The sequence below is a fragment of the Cynocephalus volans genome, chromosome 2 (assembly GCF_027409185.1).
Source record: "Cynocephalus volans isolate mCynVol1 chromosome 2, mCynVol1.pri, whole genome shotgun sequence".
Classification (NCBI taxonomy): domain Eukaryota; kingdom Metazoa; phylum Chordata; class Mammalia; order Dermoptera; family Cynocephalidae; genus Cynocephalus; species Cynocephalus volans.
Window position 1 is genome coordinate 84,238,597 of NC_084461.1, and position 14,558 is coordinate 84,253,154.

The 14,558-nt window shown below is 33.4% G+C and overlaps 1 protein-coding gene across 1 annotated transcript in view; it reads right to left on the reverse strand.

The window, feature by feature from the left end:
- LOC134370169 (spliceosome-associated protein CWC27 homolog) overlaps positions 1 to 14,558 on the reverse strand; it is a 62,037-nt gene that overhangs the window by 25,416 nt on the left and 22,063 nt on the right. Inside the window, exons 4-7 of the mRNA XM_063087180.1 lie at positions 13,373 to 13,516; positions 11,583 to 11,681; positions 10,900 to 11,003; positions 8,688 to 8,744 (exon numbers count right to left, since the gene is read on the reverse strand). Of these exons, the coding sequence (XP_062943250.1) occupies positions 8,688 to 8,744; positions 10,900 to 11,003; positions 11,583 to 11,681; positions 13,373 to 13,516 (404 nt within the window). The remainder of the gene's footprint in view (positions 1 to 8,687; positions 8,745 to 10,899; positions 11,004 to 11,582; positions 11,682 to 13,372; positions 13,517 to 14,558) is intronic.

Consider the following 14,558-nt stretch of genomic DNA (forward strand, 5'->3'; position numbering starts at 1 on the left):
TAGGATCCGAACCCGCGGCCTCTGCGCCCTCTGCGCCTCGGCGTTAAGAGCGCTGCACTCTCCCGAGTGAGCCACGGGGCCGGCCCAATTTGTTAATTTTTAAAAATGGGTTCTTGTATAACATTCTTGAAAATTGCTAAGAGAATAGATTTTAAGTGTTTTCCCCACAAAAAAATGACAAGTATGTGAGGTAATGCATATGTTAATTAGCTCAATTTAGCCATTCCACAATGTATACATATTAAAACATTATGTTGTACACACTAAATACATAAAGTTTTTGTCAATTTAAAATAATTAATTAATTTTTAAAAGAGGTTCTTGTTTATCTCCCAAAACTTACTTTAAACAGCTTGAAGGGAAAAGAACAACCTTGTTGTATGCTAATTTAAAATAAGACTCAACAATAGGAGAAACTTGTGAATTAATGTCAATAATCATTATCATTTCAAATATTAATTAAGTTTTAAAATTGAATTAGCACAGAAATATATGATCAAAAACAATTTTTTAGGCCTCCCTTACCATGATAGTTGACTACATCCTGCAGAAGAGAGAACAACTTGAAGAGGAACTGAACAAATTAGGAGACAATCCCAAAAAGGGTAAAATGAATTCAGACATTTCTCTGTAATGCCTATACTTTCTGAATTTACCTATTTTAAGGTTCTTGTACCATCAGATAACACTGATTTTAAAGGAAGAACAAATACCAAAAATATTTTAAAGTGTTTTATAAATTGCATAAAAAAAGCTAGCTAGTTGAAGAATTTAGCTGCTGAATAAAATAGTAAATATATTTTGTGAATTCAGAGTAAGGAGCCACAGCAAATTCAAAACTATCTGCAAGCAAATCTAAAAAGGAACATCAAAGTGAAAAATTACCATATTATCTGGCACTTCATACTCAAGGTAAAAGAGGCATCAAAGCAGCAAGAAATAAATAGAGTACAAGTAGAAATGAAAGAAAGAGGCATGGTGGTACAGAGGAACATTTTTTATATGGCCAAAAAGCTGGAAGGTCAGGGGCTTTACCTCTAACTCCTTATGGTGGTAAATTTTATGTGTCAACTTGGCTAGGCTATGGTGCCCTGTTGTTAGTCAAACACCAGTGTAGATGTTGCTATGAAAACTTTTTTAGATGAGATTAACATTTAAATCAATAGGCATTGAGAACACAGATTATTCTCTATAGTGTGGGTGGGTTTCATCTAATCAGTTAAAGGCCCTTAGAGCAAAGCACTGAGATTTCCCAAACCAGCAGCAATTCTGCCTCAAGACTGCCACATAGAAACCCTGCCTGAATTTCCAGCCTGCAGATTTTGAACTCATCAGTTATTCCCCAAATCCCTGCTGGCCTACTCTACATATTTGGGACTTGTCAACTCCCACAATCACATGAGCCAATTCCTATAAATCGATGATTGATTGATTGATTGATATTCTCTCTTTCTCTCTCATATCCTATTGGCCTATTGGTTTTATTCCTCTGGAGAACCTGACTAATACACTCTGAGAAATTTAGCATAAAACCAGGAAAACTTAATAGTTAAAAAAGGGATTTTAGAGGCCATATAGTCAATTCTCCCACCCAATGCAGGAATCTCCTTGACTGGTCAACTTATGTCTTAACACCTAAATTAACACACAGACAGATGGACACAGACATATACATACACAAATGCATTTCTTCCATTATTGGAAAATTCTCTCATTGGAAAAAAAATAAAAAATCTATTTGAAATTTCTAACCCTCCAACCAAATGTAGTTCTACCTTCTAGAGCTATAAACAAGTCCTGTTACTGGGCATACTACATAGAGTTTAGTGCAGATATAAATTGGTGGGCAGAATAATGGCCCCCAAAGATGTCTGTGTTTTAATCCCCAGAACCTGTGAACATGTTGCCTTTCATGGCAAAAGGAACTTTGCAGATAAATTAAGGATTTTGAGATGGGGAGATTGTCCTGGATTATCAGGGTAGATCCAATGTAATCACAAGAATCCTTATACATGAAAGACGGAAGCAAGAGAGTCATTATCAGAGTGATGCAGCATGAAAAAGCTTTACCAGTCATTGCTGGCTTTGAAGACAGAGGAAGGAGCCATGCCAAAGGATACAGGCAGTCTCTAGAAGCTGGAAAAGGGAATGGATTATCCTTGGAGACTCCAGAAAGAAGAAAGCACTGCCAACAACCTGATATTTAGCCCAGTGAAACCTATTACAGTCTTCTGACCTCCAGAACTGCAAGATACTAAATTTGTTTTGCTTCAAGCCACTAAATTTATGGCAATTTGTTACAACAACAATATAAAACCAATAAAATATGTCAACATCTTTTTAAAATTGGTTAAATATAAACAACTAGAAAGATAAGTAAATGAAAGTTGAGTACAACTTGATGGGGCAGAAACATTTTATAAATTAAACTGCATAACACTTCTGACAACCTCCATGCAAACAGCCTAGCAACACTCTCCACGCCATGCCCACCTTACCTCCCAACTTTTTGGGAAAGTTTAATTCCGTAGGATAAACTAGAATAGAAGAAACATTCTCACTTTACTCTTAAAAGTGGTGAATCTGTCTACCAATATAACTTTTTCTGGGTGAGAAAAAGACCATTCTATAACTTTGGATTTGAGGTAAAAATGTTACGTCTTACAGTGAGAGAAATACTATGAGCATAACTGTGAATGTGGCACAATTTGATCACTGTATTAAAATCTAGCTATTGAGATTCTTTTATAATAGACCTGCCATTTAACTTGTCTCATGAAAACTACCTGCCTGATTATAAGCTTTACTTGGAAAATATTTTCTGACATTTATGTTTAAGTTATAGGAAGGATTAATGAGTAAAATTTAAACCAATACAGACATTTGAATGAAACTATTATTTAAGAAAGCAATATGAAGGGAGGAATTTCCAGATAAAAAGCTTTCAAATATTTGAAGTCTAGGACATTTTCACTTGGTTTTTACTTCTCCGAGGCATATCCAGTTCCTCGAGCATTTCCTGTGTGACGGGATGTCTGGCATCATCCCCACCCTCCTCAATACCCTTCCACTGGATACATCTAGTTTATTAATATCTTTCTTAAATATGTTCAGAATTGAACAAACTGCTACAAATGTGATCCAAACAATGCAGAGAATGTTAAATTCCTTATTCCAGAGAGCTTACTCAGTAATTCGACTAGAGCTTACAGGCTATTAAGTCATATCTATTCAGCTGATTTTATTGAGCTAAAGTACGGAATTTACATGTACTACTATTACATTCCAACTTACTAGTTCAAATAATCAGGCACAGGTTGACAACAAAACACCCTTTAGGTAGAAGTATTCAATTAGCTACGAATCCATTGGACTATACTATTCTCCCAGATCACATTTCTTCATGTTGTCCACAAGAATATCATTAGAGAGTCTGACAATGTGCTTTTCCAAACTCCAGATATGATTATTATGGCATTCCCCTATCATGCAATCCTATCAAAAAGGAAATGAAGTCAGTCTGGCAAGTCACTTAACCAAAGTCTCAGTTTCCTCACCTATAAAGAAAGGAAGTTGGCCTAGATCTCTTTGAGCTATAAAATTCTATGATTCTAAAGAGATTTTATTAGGTAGGAGAAAGACACTGAAATAAATAATGAAGGAAAAACTCATGGGGGAGAGGCACCTTGTCATGAATAAATGAGTAGAGTGAACGAGTGTCTGTAATCCCACACTGATCCATAAACCAGAGGGGACTCTGTCTTATTTCTCCTTTCACATAAAGTAAAGCCTCAATTCAGACTTTACCAAGTATTAATTTGTGATTAGTCAGACAGGTTCTGGAATAAAGCTTAACACTGTGGAGTCACTGAAAAAAAGAAACTTGATAAGCAAATGAATAATGAAACAATTATTTTCAAGACCTTTAGAAATATTTAATTTCATGCAACCACTGAAACTGCAGATTGTTCTTAGTCATTATAAAAGACTCTTGGCTTTGTCTCTAGTTATTTCATACATTTAAAAATAATAAAACTAAATTAAAAATATATATATTCTATTGACCATACTTTTCTAATATTCAGGCTAGCCTTCTGTTTTCTTACCAAGGTTTGCTTTTACCCAAAAGGTAAAATGTATTTGAAGGGTACATGTAGTCCAAAGAACTGTACATAAACAAAATAAACAAAAATATACCTCTATTTGGATTCTCTCCTGAATTTATCTCATATACTCTACAGCAATTTATTTTCCTCTAAACTATAAATGTCAAAAATTTTGTTGTTGTTCTATTTTCTCAAATTAAACTTAATCACTAGTCATTACATAAAACAGACAAAACAACTAAATTTGTAGACCAGAGATTCTGCAGTGTGCCAGGAACCACTTGCATGTGAAGAATGGGTTGCTGGATCGTAATGCACAGGTGTATATCCAAGTTGGCTCAAGCTACTATCCAGGACCTTATGGGAGTGCTCAGGAAGGGCACAAGGCCAGTTGTTCCAAGCTTATGGCATCCTACCCTAGAAGGCTGAGCTGCTGGTGAACTTTCTCACCAGCCCTCTAAATTGCTTGGGCATGAGGGCAGCAGCTTCCACATAATTGTGATCACATTAGAGATTGTTTGATATTCTTTAGCTCTCTGAGAATAAAATACTAAAATACTAACTATAACACATAGTATATTGCTCTATTTTATAACATTTGACTTTCAAAGACATTTTTCAAGATTACATACTGTATCAAAATAAGAATTATCCATGTCCTTATCACCCAACCCCAAGTAGTATATATTATTTCTCTGTTACAAAAAGAAAAACTGAGACTCAGAGACTTAAGTTACACAAGATCAGAGTGTCAGTGGAAAGTAAAGCCTAAATACAATTTTGTATAATCCCAAATCCATGCTATTTCTACTCCAGCACACTGCCACTCAAAGATGACGCAGAGTCTATCTTCTAGGAGCTCACAGCCCAGTACTCTATACAATTAATAAGGCAGAGAGGTAAGGGTATAATGTTGGCATAGTATACAACGAGAACATAATCATATGTTCCTCGTGTAACAAAGCCAAAAAGATGTTTTTAAAAGGAAAATGTAAAGTATCAAAAGAAAGGCAAGGATTAGGTCAGAAAAAGAAAAGATTAAGAAAAACTGGAAAAGATATTTAGAAAAGATGATATTTTAGGTGTTGAAAATAAATAGGATTTTGACACCCAGAGGTGCGGTGGGACATTTCAGGCAGGGAAAAGAACACAAACAAAGGCATACAGAAAGAGAAAAGAAAAGGCATACATATAGAACAGCAAATCACTAAGATTTGCTAAAGCAGTGTTTCCTACATTTCCTTGATATAAATCCCAGGGGAATTCATTAAAATTACAGCTTCCCAGTCCCCTCCCTTGGAAATTCTGACTCAATGTGTCTGAAATGGGGCCGAGGAATCTTAATTTTTAAAAAGTACCACAAATGATTTTTATCAACAGGGAAGTTTAAGAAGTACTACGCTAATAGTCAGAGTTGGTGAAGGGGAGTCATGAAAGCAAAGGCTTGAATTAAAGACCAAGCAATTTGGCCTTCTTTCTATAGTCAACAGAGAGTTTAACAGTAACACAGTAACATCTTAAGCTTCAGGAAGGCTACTCTGGTAGTTATGAGCAGAAGGCCAAAAAGAGAAGGGATGGGAGACCAGTCCATAGACTACCACAAAGCCCAGGCTAAGGATAATGAAGCCTGAACAAGGGTAGAAGCAAAATAAATGAAAAGGAAACAACAGATTCAAGATACATTTTGGATGAAAAATTGCTAGGACAGTGCAACTAACTGGTGGTGCTGATAAAATAAGAAAAAAGTCAGATACTGAGACCAGGGAATACAAAGAGAAGTCACAAAACAGGGAGAAGTTTGGAGAAAAAAGATAATGAGTTAAGAATTGACCAGTGCTTGGGTAACTAGTGAGATATTCAAATAGAGAGGTGTCCAGCAGGCAGCTGGAGAAAAGAATAGTAAGCCAACCTAGAGGTATAGATGTGAGAGTCAGATACAAGTATTTCATGGTAATTTTATCACACAGCACCCCCATTAAAGAATCAGATGGAAGAAATATGGTGACATAATATTAGGATAATAATACTTGATAATGGACTGTGGGTTGTAATTTTCTCAGCAGAGAGGATTTTACTTAGTCTTTCTAAACTGTTTGAAGTGTTTCTCAGAAAGAGAAAATAAGAGCAAACCAGCATTATCTGTGGTGGTATTCTTTCACATTTTAATTTTATGGCAAATACAAATTGCTTTTGGAGTATAAATTCACAATATTCAGTATAATTCAAACATTATTTTTTCTACTTTGTATAATATAAAACAGCAGAAGGAAGATAAACTTTGAATGTTTAACACATTCTGCTGTTACAAATAGAAAAAATTCAAACTAATTTCCCAGTAAAGTCAATCTCAAAGTAATTGTGAACAAAATTTATTTTAGACCAGAAATTTAATTTCAACAAAAAGACTGACCTAAAAACTCCTTTCTCCTACCCTTGCTCTCCAAGGCTGCTCAACCTACTCTCCATGACCCTATGGGACTTAAGAAAGGGCAGTGGGCCAATTTCACTGAGCATAGCTGCTGCCTCCCCCCTCCCCGCCCCCAGAATGCCGGCTACCAGAGAAACTTCTCACCAGCTTTTTAGATGGGTTGGACTTGAGGGAGAAAGCTTCTGTAGCATTCATAATCATGTTAGAGACTTAAACAGCTGTAAAAACCAAAGTTCAAAATTCTGATTCCATCACCTCCAAATTATATGATTTTGCTCAAGCGATTTAACCAGAGCATTGATTTATCTTCAGAATAGGAATAATAACATCTATATCACATGTTATGGAATAAATATGATAAAATAAATATTTAGCACAGTTAGCAGATGAGAAGATAAATCATTATAATGCAGTATGATAAGTGCTTTGAAGGCCATAGACAGATTATCATAGAACCAAGTACCTAGCTCAGCCTGGGAGGGAGTTCAGTGGGAAAGGGAAGTAGAGGTAATCAGGTAGTGGTAGTGGAGCTAAATCTTAAAGGAAAAACAAAAGGTACCAAAGAAAGGAGAGACCACACTCCAGGCAAAAGGAAAAACTGGGTGGGGGGACTGTGGGGAAGGCATGGCACCTTTAGAAAACATTAGTGAAACAGAATCTGGCAATTCCCAGATCCGACATTTGTGGCTTTGTTCATTCACAAATACACCCCCAGAATCATGACATATAGGAAATCTTTCATTCTGATGAGGCACAAATTTGAATCATAAACAATGCAAGACTAATGCATTGACATCTAAAGAAGATGACTCCTGAGATATTGAGATGCCAGAGTGACTGGTAATGTTAATAAGGATCAGGGAAAGGTTTCTGTGTAAAAATAAATTTAGTTTTGACATCTAAAGTAGAGACATTTCCTATAGCAACTCAGAATAAGGAACAAGAGTCCGGAAGAAATATTTGGCCTTATCTCCTAGAGTTTAGAATGTTGGTGTACAGGTAGATGATAATTGAATCCACAGTATCAAATAGATCACTCAAGGATTGTAAAGAGTAGAGAAAATTGTTAACAAAATATTTCTTATACATGCCCATTTTAATTCAGCTTTAATGCAAGAGGTGTAAGTAGAGTGCTTACTATGTGTCCAATATTAGCCTATCAAAACCATGCTCACCAATGAGGAAAGCACATGGATAAAGAAGTAAAGACAACGGTAACAATAATGTGCTTTTAAATCAATGTTATTGTTAACGTTGGTAAGAAATAGGTGACTATGTTAAGCAAGTAAGGCAATGCAGAGTTTCAATTACTACAATAAAGACTTTGAACCTAATCCTTTAGGTCTCAGTGTTTGCTAATTTTTAAGAAAGATGGCATATCAGAACTTTTGGAAGTAAAAACTCTTGAGGATGATTTTCTTGAGATATACATACCAGAATCACTGCTCTAACTAATGGGAAGACACTGTTGTGTTTCGGCAATGAATACTGAGATGAAAGTGATTACTAAGGAAAACCACACTTAAAAGCCCATGGGAAGGATTGGTGTAGTAAAAGGCTAGGAGGCAATGCATAATCCAAAGACATAGTTTTTATATGTCTTCGGGTTATACATTTCCAGCTATAGCTACTTACTGATTATGAGACTTTGAGAAAATTAAAACCTATCTATACCTGAATTTATTTATGAGTAAAATGAGGATAATAACACCTATCTCAAAGGACTGTGATAAGAACTAATAAAATGAACAAAATATATGTAATTAACATTAAAAAGAATATGAGTTTTGGTCTGCGACTATTTATTATAATGATAATAATAATCATTATCATCTAGTAAACCAATTAAACAAATAGTAATTAAAATCTGAATCATAAAGTTGAATCATTCAAATAACCTCATCTAGTTCTGATGAAAAAAAAAGCCAAGATTAAAAATAAATATTTAAACACCACAATTTTTGGACAGCAATCATCTCAGAAGTTGCAAATATTATTGACCACGAATCATTTTACAAATCAAGTCAATGAACACTTACTGAGTGTACATATAAAAACATGCTGTGCTGGGTACAGCATGAGATATGAAAAGGAGTAAGATATAGACCTTAATCTCTTTTCTAATTCAGAACAAAGGGCAAATTAGGGATTACCTGCTCTCCTCCTCTTCTTCCTCAGCTTCCTTTCCAAATGAAAGTAAACTAAAATTTCTAGTGAAAAAAAGAAAGAAAATTAGAAAGAAAAAGTTAAACAAAACATAAATATCCTACTTTCAAAGCAACAGAAAAAATTTACAAGAAGAAATACATTCTGACTGTTTTCAAAAAACAGTATTACTCAGTATTCATCAGAAGTATACTAAGGGCCTATATTTTCAGCATAACACAAAGGGTTTGGTCTCAGACAACCAATGTTTCATATATTATATTAAACCAATGACCAAAAATCCATCCTGAGCATTACCATTAAATATATTGAGTCAAGCATGAAGGAAATTAAGATTTTTACATTTATCAAAACTGGTAGCAAAATGAAGATTTTGGAAAAACTAATAAATATATAGCCCTGATAGCACTGTAAATGGGAAGCAATTAATCTAGTATTTGGCAAAATACATCTCAATATTTTAAAATTAATAAGGTGCACAAAATTGTCAGACCAAAAAAATATAAGCAATAAACTTAACTAAAATAGCTCATATGGAAAAAAACTTTTTCCTTTGATCCTTCAAACTAAAGAAATCCCAAGTAGGACAAATAATGTTATCAAAATTCTTTCTCAAATATTGGAAAAATTAAAGATTTTGCAACAAAAGGATTATTTTTCCAAAATATAGATGCAAGCAATGACTACATCGTCACTAACACATTTGCTATGAATGAAAACAAAACACACAAAAAATCTTTTGTTGTCAAGATAAATCACAGTGATAAAAAACTGTATATGAATAAAGTGACAGTCATCCAGAGATAAATTAGTCAAAAGAGGGGCTGGCTAGTTAACTCAGTTTGTTAGAGCCTGTTGCTGATAACACCAACCTCCTGTACTGGCCAGCCACAAAAAAACCCGAAAAACAAACAAACAAAAAAAACACACACACACACACACACACAAAAAAAACCCAAACAAAACAAAAACAAAAACAAAAACAAAAACAAAAACAGTAAAAACAAATGACTCAAAGAATAAAATAAAAATCAAATACATAGCTGTATAAAAAGTTATTTTGCCACAAGGCATCAAGTGCTTATTAAAGTGTCTGGCTCATGTCTGACAGTTTATGAAAGCAACTTACTGATTTTATAGGATATCAAGGAAAGAAACTAATATGTATTGAACACCAACACTATTGGGTATTTTCACAAACCCCTTCTTTTTAATCTTCACAAAACCAGGTGTTGTACTTATCATAATCTCCATTTTGTAAGATGAAACAACTGAAGCTCAGAAAGACTAGCAAATTTTGCTTCTTATTAACTGGTCTTGGCAGAGTTAATTATACCTAGAATTTATACCTAGAATTACCTGAACCTAAAATTTATAAGTACAATAAAATCCCTAATAAGGATGCTACAATTCAGTAAAAAAGTTGAAATCTAATTCTGTGCTATTTTCACAAAACAGAAAATATTAATAGTGTAAAGAGCATTGTCACAAAATAATGAAATTTATTTTAAAAATAAATTTCTGTCTTTTGGAAAACAATGTTCAGGAAATATTCTAGAATACTGAATAAAGCAGCTTTATGTTTAAAAATATTTATAAGATTATTTCTATAGTACCAAAAAGAAGAGGGAAAGGTTAAATAAATTTATGCAATCACAGTCATTAAAATATTCTTTATACTTTTCTCTACTTCCAAATTCTTTATACTAAGTGAGCATAAATGAGTACTAATTTAAAAACAAATAAAAAACAAAAGTTTCACAACAACTTGTTTATGTAAATAATTGATATAATGATCATAAAATATTTATCTATTTATTAACACAGACTTCATACGAACATCTGAGACAATACTTTTTTTTTTTTTTTTTTTGTCGTTTTTTCGTGACCGGCAGTGCACCGGTCAGTCCTACATAGGATCCGAACCCGCGGGAGCGTCGCCGCGCTGCCAGCGCAGCACTCTACCAAGTGCGCCACGGGCTCGGCCCTGAGACAATACTTTTTTAGCTTAAGTTACATACTACATGTGAATATAAAAAATGATCATTTCAAAATAAAAACACACACTTAGACTTCTAATATCTCCCTGGTTCAAACTGGCCTTTCCCTTGCTAGTAAGCAATTACAAAAATAAATAAAGTAAACTAAATAAATTAGTGCCATTTTCAAGCTGACGAAAAATCTTTCTACTATGATTACTTTGTGCCTCTGGGTTTCAATTTCTTTACTTCTTCCTCTGGTTTCTCTTTTTTTGGCTTTTTAATTTCCCTTGGAATGATGTCATCAAAACTATTAAACAAAACCTATAAAAAGAAACATTTTGAAAAAATTATTGCATATTTTAAATTTCACAAAAAATTAAAAGTAATACTTAATTACATTAACAAGTGTCTACATTTTTCCCCACATAAACATAATTAGAATAGTGATATACTACACAAAGTGCTTCCACTTACACGACCTCAGAGGTTTCTCCCAATAATCCTATGTGCTATTAAGTAAGGAATATTTTATCCCTTTATTAAAAAAAAGAAAAATATTTAAGAAAATTTAAATAACACATAGGAAGAGAGACAAACTCAGGTTTTTTGACTCCAAATCAAATGCTCATAAGGACTTATGAAGTTATTTCTTTGGGCCAAATAAACCTAATTCCTCTAACTTATGAGTCAAGCTTTTAATTCATCTTTGAATTCAAAATCTTTAATTAAAAAAAAGAAAGTTCTTAATCAAAAATTGTGCCTAAATAAAATTAAAGAATAAATCTGAATTATGATGTTAATTAAGTATAAAGCCTTTATCTAACTTTTTAAAAATACAAATAACTGATTCATCTTAAATGACAACTTAAGTGCTGTATCTCCTAATAATCATGCTCCTACCTCACAACTTTTCATTTTGTGTGGATTACGTGGTCTTTCTTCATCACCAATGTCTACTTCTGTCAGTCGTAGCATGTTATATACTGTATCCCCTGTAACCTATCAAATAAAAATATAAAATGTAATTGCAAATTATTGCATTCATCCTTTAAATTAAGGGGAGACTTTTGAAAATACTTTTTAAATAATTAAAAGGAAATTTCATATTATTACATAAAAGCATATCCATTAAATAATGCAAATAAAGCAACTTCACCATAAGGGAGAAAAGCACAGATAAAGAGTTCAATACCTCAATAAGCATTGTGGGAAATTCCCAATATATACTTAATATCTGTTTTTATTAAAAACAAAAATATAATGCCAAATAACCTCCTACTGAATTACAACTTTTCACTAAAACATCATAAACAAATCAATAACAATAGCCACGTGGTAAGTGCTTTGAAGACATTAACTCATTTAATCCTCACAAACATTCTACAAGTAGGAGCTCTCACTCTCCTCTTCTACAGATAAGAAAATCGAGGCTAAAAGAAGTTATAGAGCCAACAGTGATGGCCTTCCTAACTTCTAACTACCGTACTATCCATTGTCTCTAATGTGTAAGTTATATAATATCAATTGTAAAAATCGATGCATAATGACAACTGAAATCTCATTTTATTTTACACTCTTATATTAAAAAAATAATGGGGGAAAAAACATATAAAGATCATACAACCTGTGCTGCAGTGGCTCAAAAGACTCTATTTCCCAAAACCTCATGTTGTTAAGTGTTAAGCAATATATTACATTTCATGGTTTTAGCATAACTCCTTTTATTCAACAATTCTCAGGAGTTTTAAAACAATACTAGGTTTCCAATTGTACAAATTTGCTTTTTCCATTTCATCATCACAAAATCCAGTTTTGCCTAGGATATGGGGCAACAATTCTTACTAAACCAGCAGAGGGAGCTGATACACTAGAGATGTCTAATATGCCTAAGACCTAAAATATACAGGGATAGATTTATGAGAAGGGAGAAGAGTGAGAGAAGAAAACTTTTAGAATCCCCTTTTAAAGTGAATTGTTGAAAATTCTACAGAAAGGACATTCCCTAACATGATATTAAATGTTAGCAAGATTAAATAGGTACTATTCAAAATAATATTTCCAGTAAAAAGTTTCAGTGTCAATACAACTTACACTTTTAAGTTAAGGGAATTCATCATTAATAAAAAAAATTTTAAACTACTAAATATTGTCACCTAGATGTCTTTCTAAAAATATATAAAAACATTATTGACTGAGTGGTATAGTAGCTAATACCATTAGTATGATTTCAAAGAAAGAAAACATTAAAATCAAAACTACATGACTGATTTCAAACACACAAAAATGAATTCAGGTGGTCCCTCATAGTTCATTATAACACTAATATATTCCATCACTTTTGAAAATAATAAATAAATATTCTAGGGAATACTTTTATGAAGGCAGCTCTTAGGTAAGTTGATCATAAGTATCATAGGAACCTAAGGAATAACATAAAAACTGGGCTGGCCCGTGGCTCACTTGGGAGAGTGTGTTGCAGATAACACCAAGGCCATGGGTTCGGATCCCTATATAGTGATGGCCGGTTAGGTCACTTGGGAGAGCCTGGTGCTGACAACACCAAGTAAGGGGTTAAGATCTCCTTACAGGTCATCGTTACATAGGGATTATTTAAAAAACAAAAACAAAACAAAACGAATAATATAAAAACAAAACACCAAACCATAGGTTTAAGATAACTGGACACTAACCTTTCCAAAGATGGTATGTTTATTGTTAAGTTCATCTGCATGACCCAGTGTAAAGAAACACTGACTGCCTTTATCAAGAGGACCAGCGTTTGCCATGGCGACCAGTCCTCTCTGATTAAAACACAACCGTGAATGAAATTCATCCTGAAACATAAAAAAGATTTAGTGAATATCTTCAGTTAGAAAACCCTTTATATTCAATCACTTATTCAGCTTACCAGCAAGGTCCCACACGACTTCTAATAAAAAACGCTGAAGTTTTATTTAACTGATTTTCAAGTACAATCAAATCCAATATTTACTATTCTTTAAGTGCTATTAAACTTGAATTCACTATCCTTTATTTTCTAAATATACTTAGCCACAAATACAGTTTATTTTGTGGAAAGCTGCCTACTTACACATACAAGAAGGGTACTCAACGTGGAATGAATTTGTAAGAATCATTTCCCTATTCTCGTCCCTCAAAGTCATCTAAGCTTTTAAAATCTTCTACTATTTCTCCAAGAAAACCACCTTAGGACCATTTCAGAGTCTTCAACTATTGCTCCTCCTCATCCCATTCTAAATTTCATGAAACAATTCTTTCTTCTTGTTTTTTAATTCGAGGAATACTATGATTGTGTTATGTGGTTTTATAGTGTTCTTGGAAGTCCTAGGATGAATCTTCTCTGAACTGGCACTGATCCCATTTACCAGTTTTTAAAACAGGAGGAGAAAGGCTTTATAAGGTGGTTTTCATGCTGTGATGGGGTACTTAACAATCATGTGGGTACTTCAAAAAGTTCATAGAAAGATTCATATTATCTTTCAATTCTATTTTTCCACAAACTTTTTGTAGTACCATCATACATTAATCTCTTAGTTAACAGAATTTCCACCCAGACTTGATACGGGACTCATTTATAATGCAGTCACATTATATAATTAATGCTTTTCACAAAGGAAGTTATCTTTCTTTAATAAATTATTCTCAAGAGATCTAAAGTCAATGGATCATAACTCTGTATACTGTATTAAAAATAACCTAATTGAAAAACTTAACAAGATAACTGTATTACCTGAAAATAGTAAGGTATACAAATCTCAAGTTAGGAAGGAATTGTCAAAAAGGGATATTCTGTTACATCAGATAATAGAATAAAGGAATGCCTCCTATTAGATGGAGGCTCTAAAATCTTGAGAC